At 42.0% G+C, this 23,467-nt stretch overlaps 1 protein-coding gene across 4 annotated transcripts in view; it reads left to right on the top strand.

Annotated features, from left to right (window-relative positions):
* Positions 1-22,619, top strand: part of SLC1A3 (solute carrier family 1 member 3) — a gene marked incomplete at both ends in the record, with an annotated part of 71,683 nt that extends 49,064 nt beyond the window's left edge. For 2 of the 4 annotated variants that reach the window (XM_079702549.1, XM_079702548.1), the window contains 7 exons: positions 7,239-7,443; positions 10,712-10,754; positions 13,516-13,808; positions 16,302-16,535; positions 17,087-17,281; positions 20,455-20,589; positions 22,415-22,619. In XM_079702549.1, coding sequence (XP_079558675.1) covers positions 7,239-7,443; positions 10,712-10,754; positions 13,516-13,808; positions 16,302-16,535; positions 17,087-17,281; positions 20,455-20,589; positions 22,415-22,619 — 1,310 coding nt within the window. The remainder of the gene's footprint in view (positions 1-7,238; positions 7,444-10,711; positions 10,755-13,515; positions 13,809-16,301; positions 16,536-17,086; positions 17,282-20,454; positions 20,590-22,414) is intronic. The other 2 variants (XM_079702550.1, XM_079702551.1) reach the window with 2 other exon arrangements.
* Between the last annotated feature and the right edge of the window lie 848 nt (positions 22,620-23,467).

Genomic DNA, 23,467 nt, shown 5'->3' with positions numbered 1-23,467 from the left:
CAAATGTATTTTACACTGTGACCTGGCTACACTCGGACATACACACACAGAGCTGAAAAAAGTTTCACAAAACAATACCTTTACCCCATGTATGCACTCTCTTGTTTTCTATCCTCTTTCATTAATGGATAAAAATACTAGCCATGACCCACTTAAGCACGTGTTAGACCCCACCCCCTCTTCCATTCCCTTCTCTGCATGGAGGTGTGCCAGCCTCCTGCCCCTCCTGCCCTGCTCTGATGACCTCCCAGCTCTGGAGATAAAGCTCCAGGTGATACCGGGTCACTCCCCACAAGGTCTGTCTCTCCTTCTTCAAGATAGAAGGAACCTCACTATTTTGGATTAATTGGCAGGAAGAGCAATCAAAATTGGTGAGTCCGGGCTTCCCTGGTGGTGCAGTGGTTGAGAGTCCGCCTGCCGATGCGGGGGACATGGGTTCGTGTCCCGGTCCGGGAGGATCCCACATGCCGCGGAGCGGCTGGGCCCGTGAGCCATGGCCGCTGAGCCTGCGCGTGTGGAGCCTGTGCTCCGCAACGGGAGAGGCCACAGCAGTGAGAGGCCCGCATACCGACAAAAATAATAATAATAATAATAATAATTGGTGAGTCCGCATTTCAGAGTGCTTTAAAACAAGAGCAACTTTAGTGCTCGTCATTTGAACAGGAGCCTAATCTAAATGCTTTTTTAAAAAGTGTGTGGCCTCCTTCGGGCATAACAGCCACAGTGGTGGTAAGAATGACTATTCAACAAACATTTATTGGGCGCCTTCCTGTGCAGACACTGTTTTGGGCAAGGAGGCTACATCAATGAATAAGACATATGGTTCTGCTCTCTTAGCACTAAAATTCTAGTAGAGGGAGTCATATAATAATCATAACTAACATTTATCAAGGGCGTATTTTGTACAGATTCTTTATGTAAGTTTTCCCTACACTTGCAATGTAGGTATTATTATCTTCTTGTCTAGGTGAAATGGAGGCTCAGAGAGGTCAAATAACACTTAGAGAGTAGCTTATTATTTATCTGATTAATTAATAATAATAACAGCTAACATTTCTTGAATGCTTACTATGTGCCAAGCACTATGCTAAGTGCTTTCTGTACAGAAGTCCCTTTAATGCCATGAAAACCCTGTGAGAGAGCTTTCCTTATTCCCATTCTATAGATGAGGAAGCTGAGGCTTACAGAGGTCACATGGTACCAGAGCTAGAAGTGGAATCCAGGTATTCTAACTTCAGGCCCAGAACTCTTAATCACTGTGCCACCATTTTTTAAGAAGAATGTGCTTCTATGGGGCTTCCCTGGTGGCTCAGTGGTTGAGAATCTGCCTGCTAATTCAGAGGACACGGGTTCGAGCCCTGGTCTGGGAAGATCCCACATGCCGCGGAGCAACTAGGCCCGTGAGCCACAACTACTGAGCCTGCACGTCTGGAGCCCGTGCTCCGCAACAAGAGAGGCCGCGATAGTGAGAGGCCCGTGCACCGCGATGAAGAGTGGCCCCTGCTTGCCGCAACTGGAGAAAGCCCTTGCACAGAAACTAAGACCCAACACAGCCAAAAATAAATAAATAAATTAATTAATTAAGGAGCCAGATTTAAAAAAAAAGAAGAATGTGCTTCTAAAAATGCCTGAGGTTGGCCTCAAGTAGTTTGAAGTATTGTCTCTTCGATGAAATTCTGAGGCTATAACCAGCGTATTCATTGTGATGCAAAATTATGATAGTTTGTTTTTAAGAATTCTTTTTTTTTGGTGTTTTTTTAAAATTTATTTATTTTATTTTTGGGGTGCATTGGGTTTTCGTTGCTGCGCCCGGGCTTTCTCTAGTTGCGGTGAGCGGGGGCTATTCTTCGTTGTGGTGCCGCAGGCTTCTCATTGTGGTGGCTTCTCGTTGCGGAGCATGGGCTCTAGGCACACGGGCTTCAATAGTTGCAGCACACGGGCTCTAGAGCACAGACTCAGTAGTTGTGGTGCACGGGATTAGTTGCTCCGCGGCATATGGGATCTTCCTGGACCAGGGCTCAAACTCATGTCCGCTGCATTGGCAGGCAGATTCTTAACCACTGCACCACCAGGGAAGCCCCTTATGACACAGTTTCTAACCTTACTTTTAAAGATTTGCCTTCTGTTCCAGAACCCCTAGAATCATAGAACTTTTTTTTTTCCAATCTAGTCTATAAAGAAGCCAGAAGACAATATTTCAGTGAAAAAAAACCTTCACATAGTTTTAGGCAGAGATTTAAAGTGATTTGTTTCACACTCACTCCCTCCCCCTCATCGCCTTTCCTCGGAGCTTTGTGCCTCTCCTGTTCACTGTCCATTGCTGAAGGTTCCAGTATGCCCTTGCTCCAGCAATGGGCAGCTGCTTTAGGACACAAGAGCTCATTTTTCAGTCTGTAAATATGAAGTATATTGTATTTCTAGAGCTTAACTTGCTTATTAAAAAATCATTACCTTTTATTCAAATGAATACGGTACATACTAGAGCTCATCCTTGATTTCCTTGTAAGTTTGCCCATCTTGAAATTCTAGGAGGGTTGAGAACAGGTGGCTTTCATTAGATGAGTGTTTGAGAAGCCCATGGTGGAGAAGGAGTATACGTAAAATAAAATAACTGAAACAGAACAATATTCTTGAATCAGCAGTTGCCATCCCCCCTTTTCCATCCTTTCTGGGCTGATCCAGTGGCCCTAGAAGAACAATGAAACACCACGAGGACGAGTAGAAAGACAATTCATAACAGACCGCTTCTTCTTTAGATTTCACATTTCAAACCAGAAATAGGAGTTATTGGGGGAATAGACTGAGACACATTAATGTATAAGACAGATTTTTAGCTGATGGGAGAATAAAATCCATGCAAATAATAGAGCCTTGGGAACTTGACATTATTTATGTTACCCTTTAATACTTGACTGAATACATATTTCATTTATCTGAGAAGTCATACCAATATTATACCAGAAGAAATCTAATTTACAATAGACTTAGAGAGTTCCATACACATCTTTAGGAAACATTCCCTCCCCACCCCACCCCAAAAATGTGAATTTGGTGCATATCTGTTGTGCTGAACTGATTACCTAAAGACTGTCTTCATAAATAAAGAGGTAAATGCATATTGACCCATTTGTATCAAGAAACTCTCTTCTCTTCCTTTCCTCTCTCTTCAGAGTGACTGCTGCCTAAAATACCCAGGTATTTTGAAGAAAAGTCTAAGTCTTTTACATTCTAGGAAATGTCTTGTTCAATCTTTCTTAGATGCCATACTCATTAGTAAACATATAATAGATTTGCAGGAATGAATGATTGATTAGTTTCTTGATGACCAGTTATTGACAGGTTGATTTTTAGAAAAGAAAGTAAGACCCATGTGCCCACAGTCAGCAAATATCCATGACCCTCCACCCTCCATTAGAACATGCTCTGGGCTGTTTTTCTGGGAATAGAGAGGAATTTGAACTGATTGATCAGCTCTCTGGCTAGTCCTTCTGGTGACCAGTGTTACTCACTTCCCCTCAAGGTGGGGAATGTCAGAGTTTTTCCACAGTTACCTCCCTTCGTGAAATTTTCTTCCAGTCAGGTGGCTCATTTCAATATTGAACTCAAAAGCAAGAAAGTTAGCACGGATAACAAGCAAATGAAATGTGGGTGACTCCTAGCTTGTCCATTAGAATTGAGGTATAGTGGAAAGGGTACTCCCTTGAGATAATGGGTTAAAATCCTGCCACTGCTGTTTGCTAGCTGTGCAACACTGGGCAAGTTACTTAACATCTCTGGCCTCGTCTCTTTATCTTTAAAATGGTGTCAACAATATCTACAACATACAGTTGTCATGAAATTAGATGCATATGCGCCATTGATCAGAGGGCGAATTTGGTGAGTTAGTGAACCAGCACAAAAGTTAACTGAATATTTACAAAACATATAAACTTACAAACATGTCATTGTAATTGGAAGAACTCTCAGAATTTGTAGCAATCGACAATATAGTATTTCTCTGAGTTTCAAGAGGATCTCAATTCTGATGACTGATTGTTTTCATAATAAAGATGTCAGGACGTCTTGAATGGGGCTGGTTTAGCCAAGCCCAGATCAAATGAAGCAAAAGGGACCAGTCAAGATCATTATCTTTACTACTTGCTCTGGAATGTGTTTCTCAAATACGTATTTAGATGAACACATAGTTGTCATAACATACTCCCGCAAGTACCTAGGGACCTCTTTCCCCCTCACCACAGTGCCCTTTTCTTCCATATATTTTAAAGTGACAAGGCTCAGTGCAAACTTTTCCCTTCTCAAACATTTAGGGCACTTCCTACCAGAGTTCCCTTTTCTACAAAGTGATTTAGTACTTTGCCCTTGTGCCCAGACGCGTGTCATCTCTAGTGTAGAGCTTTATCTGGAATTTCAGGAGGCTGGGGAAAGAAGATGGTCACAGAGTCTGGGTAAGAGACAGGAAGAATGACAGCTTGCTTATGTGGGGTTTCGCCTTCCAGAGCTCTTCCTCCATTTTCCTGACTCCACCAGCATCAAGGCTATTCTCTTTCAGGCCCAGTGTTATGACAGATTGTCCACATCCATCCTGCCGTTGCCCTGATGAGTGTGTGGCTTTGCTTCTAGTGGCCCCTTTAGTTTTACAAGCCTGCCTCAGAGAAAAGGGGAGTGGTTAGAATTGGAAGGAGGAGAGGGAATGCTGGGGTACCCTGAGCAGAAGTGGGCAGGCAGCCCTGCTGTGAGACACCAGACCCCTTTTAGGGGAAGGACCTACATGGAGAATCAGTTAATGAAGATACTCCCACACATTCCTTCTTCCGCTGAAACAATCTGGAGCTGCTGCTTTATTCTCTTTCAGAGGAACAAGGTCAATATGCAGAGGTTGGTGAGGCCTCTCATTTGACTGTTGATTCTCCTTCTGGGCTCATTGCTAAAAAATGCCTCAATGTTTGTCTTCATCTATTTCAGAATTAGAGCATATGGAGAAAATACTTTCTTATTGGTTTTCATTTTCTTAAAAAAAAAAAAAAACACCTATAAACGTTGTTTCCTAGAGCCGATGGCCCTGTAGCTGTGGATTCTGGTATAATTTTCCCCATCCCTCCCCCATGGTGGGAGGGAGGGAGATTTAAGCCTCCTCCTTTGTCTGCCACGTTGGTTTCCAGTGCTCTGCCTTGACCACTTAGCACTCTCTCTGAATAGCTATAGGTCGGGAATAGTGGGCAGGAGCGGCAGAGAAGAGTTGGCGAGAGAACGGAACAGCACCACAGAATAGAAGGCGAGAGGGAAAGAAAGCATCTCGGAGGAAGAAAATACTGCCGCCTGGTACCCCTAGCAGAGATATCCGGCCTTTTGTGCCCACACCACTCGCCCACCGAAGAATTGCAGGCTTCAGTGGTGACAAGCTCAGGCAATGGTGGGAAAGAGAGTGGGCCCCTTCTGGGAGAAATGATTTCAAGCACAGGAAAGCCAAGATGTTTTGAGATATGATGGAGACCTGAGAATGAACCTGGGGGGATGGGACCACTTGGACTGAGAACAGATTAGCCCATTTTTAATGATGGTGAAGTGTTGAAGTGGCGCCTCCCCCATAAGTGGGTATTAATCCTGGGTTTCAAGAAACCCAGGGCAAGGATAAAAGAAGCTAAGTTCATGCATTAAAGTCAAAATTGTCCTCCTTGTTTGTGGGAACTGTAGTTGGTTTTCTCAGGGGGAGAAAGTACGTTAAATTCAGTTACACAAGATCTGGGTTCAAGTTCCCCCTTCACTTTACTTGGTGTTAACTAAGACCTTAGAAAGTTACTTATTTGTTTTTTAATCTGCCTTATAAATTGTTAAAAATAAGAACGTAGCAGGTACTAAGTGCTTATTATGAAAATTATGAATGATATGATTCAAATACACATGAAATTATAAGTTGAAGGTCATGGCTTCAGTTCCCATAGAGCTCATTACCATTGTATCAAGATTTTGGGGCAAACCCAGCGAGGTATCTGGCAATCATGGACACTATTTTTTTCAATACTTTACCTTACTCTAAATATCAATACATTGGTATGAACAGGGTCACTACCTACATGTTGAACCACTATTAGAATCTGATACTGATCATTGAAATACAATATAAACTTTTAATACATTTATAGAATCATGATTTTAAATAGTAAAGAAAATAGTTTGATTAACTATAATTGGATGATGCTATAATTGGATTTTAGTGTTTTAGCGGGTTTGGGGAGGAGAAAGAAGGAAGAGAAGTGAGGAAATGGTTAATGAAACAGAAGAGCCCATATTATTATTAAGATGACTTAATCTCTTGAGAGTTTTGGGTCATTTCCAATTTTTTTCCATCCCAAGAGGTATGGAGATGTGTTCCATTGGCTAGAGCAGTTAGGGAAACCTTCAAAGTCATACCTCCTCTCTCACAGGGGATAATGCCTTGCCTGAGGTAGATTTTGAAGATGTCCTAAAAATGAGGGAAAGAATGTTTCACATGAGATAAGATACTCCAGGCCTATGGGACAAGGTGGAGGAAGGCAGAGTGCAAAAATGAGAAGAACCCCAACAAAATGATTCTTTTTTAAAAATTGTGATGAGATGAGATAAAATGAAACAACAGAGAAGCTATTCGACAACTTTGGCCTACTTTAAATGTAAATTGAAGATAAATCAGTAGGTGATTAGAATAATAGCTGAAATTTTACATAAATATATCCAAAAAAAAAAGACTCCCAAGTACACACATAAAATAATAATTCTTATAAAACAACTTAATGGCAGTTAATCTGTGTGAGTCTGCACAGTGCTCAAAACTTGAGATATGCTTAGATTATTCTGCCAGAAATCTTTTAAGGTATCTCTTGAAACACACACACACACGCACACACACACACTACTCACTAATTAACACTCATAGCTTCCCCAACTAGTAGCAACCTAGGAAAGAATTTGATTGCCCCTTCAAACCATCAGAGAGCCACATGATATCAATTCTTGGGGCAGAAAATAGGTGATCACGTGTTTGCTGACACAGCTGATGCCTAGCCATTCCATGGCTTTTTCCCTTCACCTTTTGTTGATGGCCTGATTAAATTTGGTGCCAAGTTCTCGTAACATGTATAAAATCCCATTGCTGGGTGGGAGAGGGTAGGGGAGTGGTGAAGGAAATGCTCTTCCCGTGACCTTCCACTGGAAAATTCCCTGAACTGATTTGCTGAAAATCTCCTTCTGTTTGCCTTCCCCAGGAATGGCGGCCCTAGATAGGAAGGCGTCAGGGAAGATGGGGATGCGAGCTGTAGTCTATTACATGACTACGACCATCATTGCCGTGGTGATTGGCATAATCATTGTCATCATCATCCATCCTGGGAAGGGCACAAAGGAAAACATGCACAGAGAAGGCAAAATTGTACAAGTGACAGCTGCAGACGCCTTCCTGGACTTGATCAGGTACGTCCTTGCAAGCCCATCCTTTTGGGTATATTTTGACCACCCAACCCCTCTTCTTGGGGGAGCTGATCAAACCCTAGAAGAGGTATCTGACTGAACCAGTCCCACTGGGCTTGAAATGAAGGTCACATCTTTACCTCTTTCTAACAGAAATTGAAGTAAGTGTCCGTTTTCTGATCTCATGTGAAAGAGGTGAGAAGAGCAAGGAGAAGATAAGGATTTAAGAGCCCTGCTTTTAGAATTCAGAATCTGAGCACTCAGTCATCCTCTCAACTGTGCAGCTCGCCTTGCAATATTAATAGTTCTTTTGTGTGTGTGATTTTTTTACTGAAGTATATTGCTGTACAATTACATATGTTACAGGTGTACAATAGAGTGATTCACAAATTTTACAGGTTATCCTCCATTTATAGTTATTATAAAATATTCGCTTTATTCCCTGCATTGTACAATATATCCTTGTGGCTTATTTTATTCCTAATAGTTTGTACCTCTTACTCCCCTACCCCTGTGTTGCCCCCTCCTTCCCTCTCCCCACTGGTAACCACTAGTTTGTTCTCTATATCTGTGAGTCTGCTTCTTTTTTTGTTATAATCACTAATTAGTTGTATTTTTTAGATTCCACATAAAAGTGATAATCATATAGTATTTGTCTCTCTCTGTCTGATTTATCTCACTTAGCATAATGTCTTTCAATAATTCTTGACCTACTTTTCTCAAGTCTTGCTCTTTAAGGCTACTTTTTTTTTTTTTTCAAGTATAGCCTGTTCATTGGACTCTTTTAATTTGGAACTTGTGATCTGTATCATCATCCATTGTACACGACAATTTATTTCCAAACGTGGCTTTAGAGATCATCTGATCATACCTGTCCCAAGGTTTTCCTTTTGTACTATTTATGAAGAAAGGATTTGGCAGATCAATAATAAAAGACTAAAGGATGGCTTCTTTACCATTGTTTTATACACAAACCGTACACTGATTACAAATTAGCTTATCTAATACTTGAAACAGACTTGAGGATAGAATATGTTGGACACAGAACTGAGAAGTAAGCCCAAGTTTGAGCCTGGCACCTCCCTGCCTGCTCTCTCTCCACACTTGCCTTTGCATCGGTCAGTTGCTGGCAGGAAGCGTATTGCAAGCCCAAAAGGATCACTGAACAGGGTTTGAAAAGGTGGGCAGGGTAAAGGGAACCTACAAGTGATGGTGAGACACTGGAGGGCTAACAGCAATAGGAAGCTGTTTTGTTACCACCTGTGGCCCTGAGGAAGAGAAGGGAGCCATTACTGGAAGTCAGGACGGGCTGTGTCCTGAGGGAAAGGGCCCTCAGGATAGGGGCTACAGCTCTAATTTGGAGGGAGGAAGCTGTTGCCCAACCTGCCAGAGAGAGAGCCGGAAGAATATATACATCCACTTCTCTCCTCCCACTGCCCTGTGATCTGTCAGCGCCTCACACTGGACAAACCCAACAGGAAGCCAGAAGGTGAGGGGTCAGCCTCCCAGGCACAGAGCAGGATGGAGAGTGGATGGCGAAAGGCAAATGGAAGATATCCCAGCATGGACCTCTCAATGCCCCACCTGCTTAGCATTCCTCCAGCAAGTAGCCCACCCAGGCTGTCCTCCCCAAACCTAGCCCTTTCCTCCCTTCTCTACAACATACTTGCAGAGTGACTGGCTTACCAATCCTAGATGCCTACTCTAAAGGATTCTCCCCACTATCTGAGAGAACCTCCTCCTAGGGACTTGAGTTCACGTGCCATCTCAAGGAATGGGTCTGTGGCCGGTAGATTCAAGAGTGATTTGGGCAACAAAGGGTCTCTTCAGCCGCACCTATCAATTCTGACCATGAGTGACTTTGTATCATCTGTACGTAAGCACAAGGCAGCCCCACGGTGCCTCCCTGAAAGCCCTTTTCAGGGAGTTAATCTCAATTATCCAAAGGTAACAAGCCACTCTGTATTATTTCATACCAAGCTGGCACCCAATGATAATGATTTTATTTAATTCGTACAATTAATTAAGGCTTTTCACCATTTTTTTTCAGGAACTTTACCCTCAGGGAGTTTGGATTAGGGGCATTTTATTATATTTTCTTTCTGTATGATTTCTACTCCTTAGTTAAAGAATTGGGATCTTGTCATTCTCTGTCTGGTGTGTTTCTGCCCCTTCTTGCCCCAGTGACAAATGTAAGACCAACCTGTCCCCACCCAGACACCTGGTTCGAGCAATTTATCTTGGAATCTCCTAAACTCACTTTTCTCTCAGGGTTTGTAGAAACAGACCCATAGAGCATAGATGGGAAGGACAAAGAAACAGGATGGTCTAGGCCAGAGATCCCCAACTTTTTGGCACCAGGGACCCGTTTCGTGGAAGACAATTTTTCCACGGACGGGGGCTGGGGAGTGGGGATGGTCGGACGGTAATGCGAGCAATGGGGAGCAGCCGGTGAAGCTTTGCTGGCTGGCCCACTGCTCACTGCGTGCTCCACAGCCCGGTGGCTGGGGACCCCTGGTCTAGGCAGTAGGAAGAAACCAGAGTTTATAACCTTAAAATCTGATTGGTGACATACACCTGCTGGAATCTCAGACTCTCCAGCTGCCTGGGTCATGTCTCCTTCTCCCGCAGTCTTTAGTCTTGGAGCCCTAGTGATAGTTTAATCCAATCTCCTCTTTAACAGATGAGTCAGCTGAGACCTACATGGGTGCCATGAATTAGCCAAGGTCCTACAGCTGGCTAGAGATTCCCCAGCGTGACTGTTGCCTCTTCTTCCCCACCATGAACACAAACACTGCACTGAGTCAGTAACAAACCCTGCCACATGGGCCTCAAGTTCAAATTCTGTGGGCCATCTCCCTGTTGGTCACCAAAGAGCCTCAGAAGCTCTAGCAATTCAGAGTCAATATCTCATCCCCCAGAGGGGCTTTGGGAGGACTCTGTGGAGAACAGTCTAACCACGACATTTGATTCGGAACACTTGGTCCTTCTCACTTGGGTTTTTCCTAGGAGCAGGGTTTGATGTTGGAATAAAAAATCCCAGACAAAAGGACAGATGAGTTGAATTTGGGACTTCCTTGAAAAATATGAACTACATGGGCCACACTGAGGGATGACCTATGTCCCATTTCATAAGATCCACCAAAATCTTTCTCTTTTTCCATTTGCTGCTTATTTCAGTGCAATCTTTACCTTAGACACAATGAAAAAGTATTTAAGGAACTAATTTATTATTTAGGAATTTTTCAAGTGACCATTATTTTCTTTGCAGGAATATGTTCCCTCCAAATCTGGTGGAAGCTTGCTTTAAACAGGTAAACACAGCCACTAATTCACCTTTAAAATTCCTCTTTGGTGTACCAAACAGAGGAGGGTTCTCTTTTTAATTTAATTTAATTTTTTCCCATTTCTCTGTAGTAAGAAACACTTCTCTTGCCAAGCGGATGGAAAGCACTAGAGTTTTCTGGGGAATTGGGGGCGGGCGGTGGTCTTCCCTGTACTGAAGGCTTTATTAGTTGCCAGACACTGTATGTCTTGCATACAAATGACTCATTAAGTCTCTGTTAATTATTAAGAAGGCTAATCAGGAGACTCTCTCTCCTCTCCCCCGCAGCACATAAACAAAAGCTCACCAAGCAAGCAAACTCCAGTATAAGATATATTTACAGTTTGCTTTAAAGATTAGGGAGATTATTCAAGTTTCTGGGTTTGATTTTAAAAATCAATGGGTTATTTTTTTTAAAAGTCTACTAAGGGCCTTAGAGATTCTAAAGAAAGAACCACATCAGAAAGCACTGCCACCATCATGTATTGAATGTCCCCTCTGTACCAAGCACTAATGTTATATTTACTCTTCACATAAATATGATGGGTATCATTGTCTTCATTTCATTGATGAGAAAACTTATCTATGATAAGTCAGGGAGGTTATGTAGTAGGTGTGAGATTTCACAAGTAGTAAATGGCAGACCTGAATTCAAATTCATTGTGTTGATTTCAAATTCCATCCTCTTTCTGCTTCTGCATTCTGTTCTGCTTCCTGGGAAGGGGTATCCAGGCTGATGAGACACCTAGCAGGAGGCCATAGTGAAATCCAGTTCCCTTTAGCCCCAAATCCAAGCAACTCTTGGCTCTCTGTGTTGAAGACACAAATACATTTTACTATTAGGGGATAAAATTAGTACAGTTCATTCTAACATCGCCTGAACAAAAAAGCTTTGTTGCCCAAGATATTAAAAGGGAAACAATTAGACATTCTAGTTGTTAAATAATAGCTCCCAAACATTTCTCCAGATGGTGTCGCTTCACCCTTGTTATAATTCCCTAACCCTTGTGCTTGGGATCTGTAAAACAAACAAAATCAAACTTCAAACTCATGGAGGACCAAGTTTTATACTCTTTGCTTTTTTCCCTTTTTAAAATTTGTATTGACCATTTTTAATAGGTAATGCATGTGCGCACTGCAAAATTCAAACAGAATTCCTTCTTTATTAAAAAAAAAAAAAACCCACGAGGGCAAAATCTAACTCTCTTTATTCAAAACAACTGTAATCATAAATAATAAACCCCTTTTAACCCAACCAGCCAACCCCAGCACCACGGAGCTGACTATTCCAGTTAGTCAGCTGGCACTAGTTGACATCAAAAATGCTGATTTCTAGCAACGCTGGGAAAAGTGCTGAGTCATGAAGATTTATTGTATTTGGTTTTGGATTGCATTTACAGGATTTTGAAAGGGAAGCAAATGTATCATCCCAGATCTATTTGTCTTAGATCAGAATGCAAATGAGGTTGCAATTTCTGTGTAGGCTGCAAACTGTGTCTAAGGGGAAAGAGTTGGAGGCGTAGGAAAGGCTAATTGGGATTGAAAAGTCACCCTAGACAATCCATAAAATGCATAAGCACCCCAGTAGAATAGAGATTTGAGAGCTGACTGACAGAAAGGTGTCAGTTTCTTTGTTAAAATTACAAGCAGTGCCATTGATTGCTTAGGGAATATGTCTACAGTATTGACAGCTGGCCATGTCCTTGTTTGGGAATAGTGCTTTCCCACTGGACAAAAAAGTCTCCTATTTACTCTTGGTAGAGAAATGGCCCAGCACTTCACGTACAGCTGTGCTTTCTTCACCTAGACTCTAGATCCAGTCAACATCCATAGATTATTACTCTCTCCAGTGCTTTACTCCCGTCAATGTGAAGGCCAGAAATTCTGCTCTCGTTAAACTCATAGAGAGATGGGCTTAATTGTTTCAAATGGCCACAGTAATACACTCAGCATTTTCTGTCTGGGGCATCTATGCAGAAGCTATGGGGAAAAGACCATCTCTTGAATAAGAGGAGACTCTTCTATAGACTTGAGAACTGGGTTGTCAACCTCAACTATTATTCACGCAAGTATTCTTAAGAACTAATACTATCAGGAATACTTTGAAGAATGTTGTTTGGGGAATTTTAAATTGTTTAATATTCACCGAAGTCTCCAACTAAGTCTAGTCCCTGAAGGGCTTTGTTATTGAGCACCACTAGCCAACATTAGTATAGTGCTTTAAAATGTACCAGATGTTCTCATATATTCTGTTTAATTTGATCATTACAACAACACTGTGAGGTAGACCAGCACAGTTATCCCTGTTTCACAGCTGTGGAACATGAGCAAAGGGGTGTTAGGTGATTTGTCCATGATCCCCTAACATGAACCCATAAAGGGTAAAGGGATTATTGTGAATATTTGAATTTATAGTCATTTGATTAGGGTTTCAGAAAAAAGCAGAAGCACATGTATCTGTTTACTCCACCTTCAACCTCTTTCCTATTATGGTTTGCTGTGTATTTGAGTGTGTGTGTGTGTTTGTCTGTGCCGAGGAAGTAGTAGAGGTTTGTCACAGATTAGATAGATGATAAGTAAATAGATAGAAGATAAATAGATAGATAGACAGACAGGGTAGATAGATACTTTGTATAATGCTTTTCTCTGAATTTGGGGTAATGTATATCATTATAGAAAATCCGAGCAAAAAGTACAAAAGAAGAAAGCAAAAATTACCTTTAATCCCTGTTGTGCCTTTTCTTTTTAAGTTTAAAACCAACTATGAGAAGAGAAGCTTTAAAGTGCCCATCCAGTCCAATGAAACACTTGTGGGTGCCGTGATAAATAATGTGTCAGAGGCCATGGAGACTCTGACGAGGATCACAGAGGAGTTAGTCCCAGTGCCAGGGTCTGTGAATGGGGTCAATGCCCTGGGACTAGTTGTCTTCTCCATGTGCTTCGGATTTGTGATTGGAAACATGAAGGAGCAAGGCCAGGCCCTGAGAGAGTTCTTTGATTCTCTTAACGAAGCCATCATGAGATTGGTAGCGGTGATAATGTGGTATGTATTTCCATTTGCTATGTATGTTACCTAGAAGATGCTTATTGCCATCAACTTGTGTTCTGTACTGAGGAAGATGCCACCAGGCAGGATGGCCAATTGCAATGATCTCATTCGGGTAAGCACAAGAAAATCAGTAACTTTCTGGGCTGGTAGTGGCCTTGAACATATCTGCAAGCCTGTCTGCATAAGTTTGCTTCCTTGTTTTTGAAAGGTGTCAACTCTCTTCCTCCAGCACTGATGGGATACCATTCCTCATGCCTCCATTTGATAACTAATTAGTTATTCATTCTCCTATTGATTGTCTCCTATTTATTGATTGTCTCCTGTATACTAAGCATTTAATGCCAGGTACTATGGATATAGCAATGAAGAAGACAGACAAGGATGTCCTGGATCTTTCATTCTCTTTTTTAAACATCTTTTCCATTACAGTTTATGACAAGATATTGAATATAGTTCCCTGTGCTATACAGTAGGACCTTGTGTGGACCTTACATTCTTCAACAAACAAATCATCCATGTGCTTTAGTCACAAGTGCTATGGAAAAATAAAATAATAAAATAAAACATGAGGTTTTCTTTCACGTAATATGATGTGATGTGATAAAAAGTGACTGGGGCAGAGACTTAAAATTTGCCTTGGATGGGTTGGAAAGGTGTCTGAGGAGGTGGGTGATCAGCTAGCCATACAAAGTACTGAGAGGAGAGCATTCCCAGGAGAGGGAAAAGCCCCTAGACCATCAGAAAAACCGAGCTCTCCTCTCCTCCATTTCAGTCCTAAGAAAGAAGTGTAAATGGCCACTCTGTGTCAAGCCTGAAGGACTCATGGGAAGTATTATAGAAGGACAAGCCACAATTTATAACACAGCTTCCTTCAAAGAAAGTTGAGAGCAGGAGACAAAGGAAAAGAGTAAATCCACAGAGGAACATTGACCTTAGAAAGTAAACTCTCCCCAGCAGGGAGAGAACCCTGTGATTGGTTTAAGCCTCCTGTGAGGGTTGCTTTCCCTTTTTCCTTTGTTTTAAATCCAGACTCCCTCTTGGCACCTGAGGCAGGAAAACATCCATTTCTAAGAAAAGCCCTCACCATCATGATTAAAAATATTCTTTGTCTTTATTGCCCCCAAAGCCCAGAGAAATCCATTTTTCAGGAGTTTGTTCAAGATGGATATGAACTTGGGAGCACAAAGATGATCAGAATGTCATCTCCCCAGGAGTCCCCACTGAAATGCTGGGGGCCCTCCTTGGAAATCTTGGCAGAGCTGAAAGTGGACATTTATCTTCATATTATTAAAATGCCTCCACCTTTCACCTCTTTTATGAAAGAAGCCTATTCAAGGCTGCTGAATGAACCTCACATGTAGCTTTTCTAGCTGTACATTTGCCTGCACATTCAACATTGAGTTATTACATTTCTGAAAACAGGTACTCTTATAATTTCCTGGCCTGTATTTTTAAAGGACTTTTAAAAGAACCATTGTATTTTTCAATATGAAATAAGTCCTCCACAGTTCCCAGCAGACCCTTCTCCTGAAGGGTGATCAGCTTCTCTGTTTTGGGTAATGTGAGTTGGGTTGTAGTTTATAGCACACATCGGACAAAGAGAGTGGGGCCTTGATTCAATGTGTACAAGACATTTCACGTCTCCGTTGTTCATTCTTTCGAGTCTACAGGCGAAAGATCACAAATGGCAGTAGCAGCCTGTGGGTAATAATTACTTAACTAGAACACCCATAACCTGATGGTGGTAGTACAAACATGCATGTTATTAAATTTGATAGCTCTGAATTTATTTTATGATTGCCTTCTACTTACGGCAAATGGTGCTAGTTTTTCATTTGCATTGTAACATACAATTTCCTCTTAGAGTACATTTATTTAAATAAAAAAAGATTAATACTAAGTAATATTGTAAGTAGTGTGTAATATGGGAAAAACTAATAAAAGTTGTCCTTGATTAAGAGAGCTGTCTGCAAATCTAAAACACTGAAATGCCACCGTGTGCATCTTGCTTTAGCTTGGGAGTCAGGCTCCGATGTGGGAAATGCTCCCAGAAGTCTGGATATTGGTTCGGTGGATTCTGACTGTTCAGAGTACTTAGCAAGGGAGCAGGAGACAGCAGGATTGGGGGGGGGGGGCATCTGAGGACCCCCAAAGTGACCCAGGTGTGGTGAAATGACAGTTATTTAGGAAAAAAAGAGGTGAGTTGCAAAACCTCTGAACCTACCTTTTTTTCCTGGTTTAGGAGAAAAAAAGAATAGTGACCTAGAGAAATTCTGAGAGGAAAGCCTAATTATGCACTAGTTATATTTAAATTTATATTTTAAAAAAGAAAAGAAAGAAGTTCACAGTTTCTGCAAGTCCTCATAGTATTCTGCGCAGAAAAGTTTGGAAGTCAACTCTCTGACTTTTTCTTATCACTTGGTAATTTCTGTGGAATAGCTTGTTGGAAATCAGACTTCCAACTGTGCGTGTGTTGCTTCTACATAGGTACGCCCCTCTGGGCATCCTCTTCCTGATTGCAGGGAAAATTGTTGAGATGGAAGACATGGGAGTCATTGGCGGGCAGCTTGCCATGTACACAGTGACAGTCATCGTGGGCTTACTCATCCATGCGGTCATTGTCCTTCCCCTCCTCTACTTCTTGGTAACACGGAAAAACCCCTGGGTCTTCATCGGCGGGTTGCTGCAAGCACTCATCACGGCTCTGGGAACCTCCTCCAGGTACGCATATATCCGTGGCTTATTTCTATCAGAAAATGTATCTCAAACTTTACTTTGAACCAGAACCTTCAGACTGAGGGGTGGGGGTGTGTTTTTCCAGGTTTTAAATGTCCAGACATAGGAATTGGCTTTTTTACTCCAATGCTAGTCAGACCTAGTTGGGATTCAAAGACTAGCTGGCTATATACCCTTTCAGGAGACAAAATGGAAATCAGCTATCCTTTCCTGCCCGTTCTCATCTTCCTCATCCAGTTGCCGTTTGCCTAAGGGAGAGATGGCCGAGCGTTGGCACAGGCTCTTGTTGGGGGGTGGGGAGTAATCACAAGTGATGCATCACAGAGGAACCCAGAAGCGGGGGAGCTGCCAAATGACCCAGCGAGGGAACCCTCTGTCCCTAGCCCTGTTCCCCTATTCATACTAGTGCTGACTTAGTTCCCTTTCACTTAGGATATGGGAAAGGAAGGAACTCTCTGTCCAAAATACCAAAACGGACAGGCACAGTCTGAACTGTCAGGATGGTCAGCTGACATGTCCTGTTTTACTGTGCTCAGCTCTGCCACCCTACCCATCACCTTCAAGTGCCTGGAAGAGAACAATGGCGTGGACAAACGTGTCACCAGATTCGTGCTCCCAGTAGGGGCCACCATTAACATGGATGGGACTGCCCTCTATGAGGCTTTGGCTGCCATTTTCATTGCTCAAGTTAACAACTTCGACCTGAACTTTGGACAGATTATTACAATCAGGTACAAGGAACATTCTATACGACCTTTTCTTAAGAACGACTTTAAATGATGAGCCGGTGATCAGGGCTTGAGTGAAGAAACTGGGAGAGGGGACTCTTCATAGGAATAGTGTTATTTTTGATATTTAGAGATTTTTATTTTCTTTAACCACAGATGTGCATATTTATTAATAATGAATTTCTAATAATACAGAAATGTATAAAGTAAAAAGTGAAACTTGTCTGCCACCATGACTCCTCATCTTTCTATAGGTGACCAGGGTTACTGTTTGGTGTACAAAGACCTTTTCCAATGCACAGACATACCATACACACTTTTTTTTTAATTAATGGAATCATACCATACATACTGCTTGCCACTTGACTGATTTACTCATCCGTATACCATCTATAAACATATCCAGCTCTTTCTTTTTAAAATCTGTAGAATACATAGTATGGATATTTCTCTTTTTAAAAAATGTTAAACTTCAATAAAAGGCATTGAAATTTTACCTTTTATTATTTATTAGCTTTTATTGAAAAAATTAGAAAATAAAAATACATTTGAAAAACAGAATTAACATTTTCTCTTGGGTTAATTTTTAGGCAGTATATATGACAGAGCACACTGACAAATAGGTTGAGAATTTTCCTTTTGTGGACTATTTTTTAACTTTTTTTTTTTTTTTTTTTTTTTTGCGGTACACGGGCCTCTCACTGTTGTGGCCTCTCCCGTTGTGGAGCACAGGCTCCAGACGCGCAGGCTCAGTGGCCATGGCTCACGGACCTAGCCACTCCGCGGTATGTGGGATCTTCCCGGACCGGGGCGCGAACCCGTGTCCCCTGCATTGGCAGGCGGACCCTCAACCACTGCGCCACCAGGGAAGCCCTATTTTTTAACTATTATTTGAGCTGTCTAGTGAAAGGTAATTTTCCCTCTCCTACCTTCCGCTAATCTCTTAGTTTCCTTCTCCAGAGGCAACCACTGTTGCTTGCTAGTTTCTTTTGTATCCTTCTGGAGACAGTCCAGGCATATCCAGGTGCACATGTGAATATCGTCCCTTCTTTTTGCTTAATGAAAGTCATTGTGCACAACAGACCAATGAGTATGATGGAGACAAAATCTCACAATCCAGATCAGACCCTACTCTTTAGTGTGTGTGTGTGTGTGTGTGTGTGTGTGTGTTTTAATTATTATTAACAATTTAGCTTGGAAATCAAAATAAATCTGTTTTTTCACATTTTTATTATAAATTGTCTTACACTGTCTTATACATAGGAAAGTTGAAAGAATATTACAACACACATCTTCTACCTAGAACCAACAATTGTTCACATTTTGCCATTTTTGCTTCTTTCCCACCTCCACCCCGCCTTCATGACACTTCATTGTACATAGTTCAGCATGCATCACCTAAGAATAAAGATAGTTTCCTACATAACCACAATAGTAAGATTCTTAAAAACACTTCTGGGATATCCAGCCTATATTCACATTTCCCCAGTTGTTTCAAAATATCTTGTATAGCTTTTTCCCCAGACTAAGATCAAATCCAGGTTTATGGCTTGTATTTGGTTTTTATGTCACTGTAGTCTTTTTAAATCTCTTTCAATTCCCTCACATTTGTGTGTGTATGTCTATATATGTTTATTTAGAAATAATTTATGTCAGACTCTGTATACATATTTTGTACTATTGGGAAATGATAACAGTTGTAGAATGCATTGGGATAAAAAAGATGGGGCTGATCATGGCCAGAGGTGACGGACCTGGAGGTTCTGGGAGCCCCAGGCCCAGTCTAGCTAAACTGGGGCTGGGAGCTCAATATCTCAGTTCACTATAACCTATTCTCGGGCATACCTTGACATACTGGTTGAAAAGCCCTGAGTTATGAAAAAGTTTCAGTTGCGTGTGTCAGAGTTAATAATAATAATAATTACAGTGACTTCAACAAGATAGAACTGTACTTCTCTCTCATGTGGAGCAGCTCCGCTCCACAAAGCCCTCCAGGCTGGTAGGTGTTCTACAGTGTAAGGGACTAAAACTTGTGGTTCTATCATCCCCGGGGTATCACCCTCATCCAGGTGGTCCAGGATGGCTCAACATCACCTCCAAATTTTAGCCAGTGGGAGGAGGAGGAATGGCACAACCTGCAATTTGCTTGATCACTTTCACCTATATGTCTTATTGGCCAGAACTTAGTTTAAGCTCCAAGGGAGGCTGGGAAATATAGTTTCAATGTGGGCGGCCATATACCAGCTAAACATTCTAGTACTATACAAGGGGAACAATGCGGGGGAACCATGAAGTCTCTTCCACAGACTTATTACTTTATGAATACCACTTTATATCTAGGTAATACTTTATTATTCAAAAAACATTTTCACATTCTCACATAAGCCTATCAAATAGATAGATATTTAACAAACTGAGTCCCAGACAGGTTATGTGCCTTACAAATGAGGTTCATACTGCCTCCATAAAAAGTATTACTAGGGCTTCCCTGGTGGAGCAGTGGTTGAGAGTCCGCCTGCCGATGCAAGGGACGCGGGTTCGTGCCCTGGTCTGGGAAGATCCCACATGCCGCGGAGCAGCTGGGCCTGTGAGCCATGGCCGCTGAGCCTGTGCGTCTGGAGCCTGTGCTCCACAACAGTGAGAGGCCCGCGCACCGCAAAAAATATATATATATATTGCTAATGCTAGAGAGCCTTGTTCATAAATCATTTTGTTTTTGAATTAATAAATTTTCTGACCACAGTAACCATACAAGTTCAGTATCTTTACAATCCTCTGCTTGGATAGGGGAATTATTAGAAACAAATTGTAACTGTACAGTATTTTAGACCTTACAAAATACTTCCAGGTACGTGAAAACGTATATAGGCACAAGTTTCCTCATTTAGAAACAGCTGTAAGAACAGGACCAACTTCCTAAGGGTTGTTGAGAGAAACAAATGAGGTAAGCCATGCTTAACAAATCAGGAGGCACGTAATAGGCATTTGATAAATATTAGTTAATATGATTATTATCTCAATGGGTTTTATACCATCTCACTTACAGTTTTCTAAAGCACATCTTCTTATGTTAACCTGGCAAGTCAGACATCTCCCCTGTGCATGTTTTACAGGGTCTGCTCTCTATCTGGGCAGATTTAAACAAATGTTTTCTGTTTGGGGACTTCTTCTAACAGTATCACAGCCACGGCTGCCAGTATCGGGGCAGCTGGGATTCCTCAGGCGGGCCTGGTCACCATGGTCATCGTGCTGACATCTGTGGGCCTGCCCACCGACGACATCACGCTCATCATCGCAGTGGACTGGTTCCTGTGAGTACGCTCGGACTACATTCGGCTTGCTGTCGTGGGGCTCTCCTCTGTCATCCTAGGGCACCAGGCAGCCTTCTGCCCCTGCCAAAGGGCTCCATGAAGAGGGGAGGCTTGGCCTGTAATTAAATTGTCCTCCCTGCCTGATCCCTGCCGTTATCTGGCCACCAAGCCCCAGGCGCCACGCACACTCTCCCTTATCAGCCTGCGGGGCACATCTGGCTGCTACGCTTCTCACTCTATAAAACCATTCGGGGATTGGGAAACCCGTTGTCTACAAAGCCAACATAAATCAGCAAAGCCATTTCTGAATTGCACAACACATCCCCATGGCGGCTGGGACCGAAGAGCGGGCCTCCCAGGCTGGCACAGGCTTTCTTCTTGTGCTTCCCATTCCAATGGCGTAATACAGTGCAGATGTTCCCATCTGACCCCAACAGCGAGTGGGGCAGCTGTGCAGACAGTGGGAAGAGAGCTGGCGTCATTAAGTGGAATTGATTTTTGGCTCTGGGGAAAGTTTCAAGAAAAGCACCCTCAGACCCTAACCTCTAGGGCCCACCCCTCTGCCCTTTTCCCCTCACCCTTCCAGCTAACACTCTCTGCCTCTTTTCTTTTCCCTCCATTTACAATTGCTCCCCAGGATGCCCAAGGCGACAGCCTAGAAGGACACAGTAGGTGTTGGAGTCTACATAGACTCCATGAGGTAGATCTAATGACCACAAAAAGTTCAGTGTTCTCAAGGCAAAATAAGTGGGAGGGAGATAATTAATTGAGAGCATGAGTTCCACGGTCACTTGGATCCGGGTTTGTGTCCTGCCCCTGTGTGACACCGGCCAGGTTACCCAGCCACCCTACTTTCCTTCTCTGCAGAATGAAGATAATAATGTTGTCTACCTCCCGGTGGTGCTGTGAGGATTAAATGCATTGATACATGGAAAGCATTCAGCTCACTGTCTGGCCCACAGTCACTACTTGACTCATATGAAGACTTTTAGAGTATAAAGCTGTGGTTCTCAAACTTTTTAGTCTCACAACCCCTTTACACTTAAAAATTGACGACCCCCAAAGCTTTTATCTGTGTGGGTCATATCTATCAATATTTATCATGTTAGAAAAACTTAGGCATTTTTTAAATGTTAAATTCATTTAAAGGTTACAATAATCCATTCATTACATGTTAACATATATAACATTTTTATGGAAAAATATTTTCCAAACCAAAAGTTTAGGGAAAAGAATGATACCATTTTACATTTTTGCAAATCTCCTTAATGTCTAGCTTAATACAAGACTAACTGCTTCTGCATTCAATCTGTTGTGTTATCTTTGGTGTTGTGTTGTTTGTTCGAAAAACTCCACTAGACAGACATTCACGAGAAAATGAGAGGGAAAAGGGCAAATAACATCTTAGCATTATTATGAAAATTGGTTTTGCCTCAGGGGCACCCAGGGGTCTCTAGATCACACTTCTGAGACCTTCTGGTAAAAGCAAAGTGAGTGGTAGGAAAGAGAACCAAAGAAAAATTTTAAATAAAAGGAGAAAGGGGAGGGTCATTCCTACTGTTGGTACTCTAATTAGTAACTGAAAATTAATACTAATATATATCCTTAGTTATAAGTTATATAAGTTATTAATTATAAGGATATATATTAGTAACTACGATTTTGAATGTTATGTGTCTATTATGGAATGACGCAGTGGGTGGCTACACCAAGCAGAATTTTAAGAGATGCCCCCAGTGACTGAGCCAGCTGCTTCAAAACATGAGCTGAAATCCCGTGATGTTCACAGGAGCCTCGCTCTTCCTTCCACCCTTCCCTTCCCCAGGGACCGTCTTCGTACCACCACCAACGTTCTGGGAGACTCCCTGGGAGCCGGCATTGTTGAACACTTGTCACGACATGAACTGAAGAACCGGGACGTCGAAATGGGTAACTCAGTGATTGAAGAGAATGAAATGAAGAAACCATATCAGCTGATTGCCCAGGAAAGCGAAATTGAGAAATCCATTGATAGTGAGACCAAGATGTAGACTAACACAAAGAAATGCTTCCTTGAGCACCAGGTGTTTGAAAACCATTATACAATGTTTCCATCTCATTTCAACTCATTCTCTCCAGTCAGCCCTTTACCTCCCTTTTCCTCCCTGCCCTGATAGGATTGGGAAGTATTCATCCAAAAACAAGGGGGGATTTTGCAGTGGCCAAAATGTATAGTTTTCATCCCATGTTTGAAAATTTTAAGTCATTTCATGTTAGTCTTATCTAATAAGGTACTGAGATCAAAAATAGTCTTGATCAGATCTTACAAGTTTATGTGGCACACAATCCTGTAAATGTGATAGCTCTTACAAATTAAAGAGTCAAAACAAATACTAGGCTAAAAACATGGTTTTAAATCAACTTTCAGAATTTAAAAATCCTTCAGAATTCAATTCAGTTTTAGTATCAAAACAAAACAACTTGATCAGCAGTGGGTTATCGGTTGGACATTACAAGGATTTTTTTTTCCTTTTTCTTATGATTTGTGTCCTTATTTTATTAGTAGCAGGACAATACAAATACACACCCAGCACAGCTGTGAGGAGGCGCAGAAAGTGAAATTTCCATGTGGCCATGGGCAAGTTACATCTCATCTCTAGGCCTCAGTGTTCCCATCTGTAAAATGAGCGAGTTCCTTAGATGCCTTTATGGTCGATTCTCACCCAAACATCCTGTGGCACCATAAAAGAGCCTGCCCTCCATTTCCCCAAAGAACATCCTGTAGCAAGTATCATTCCATGGAGCATGGGACTTTCAGAATAGACATTTATTGGGAATGAACATTTCTAAGTGGGGGCAGGATGGCTGTGTGGTTTACCAGGTCCTGTGTCCAAAATGT

This window comes from Hyperoodon ampullatus, assembly GCF_949752795.1.
Source record: "Hyperoodon ampullatus genome assembly, chromosome: 4".
Classification (NCBI taxonomy): Eukaryota; Metazoa; Chordata; class Mammalia; order Artiodactyla; family Ziphiidae; genus Hyperoodon; species Hyperoodon ampullatus.
Note: the sequence above shows the minus strand (reverse complement) of the source record. Positions and strands in the feature narration are given on the sequence as shown.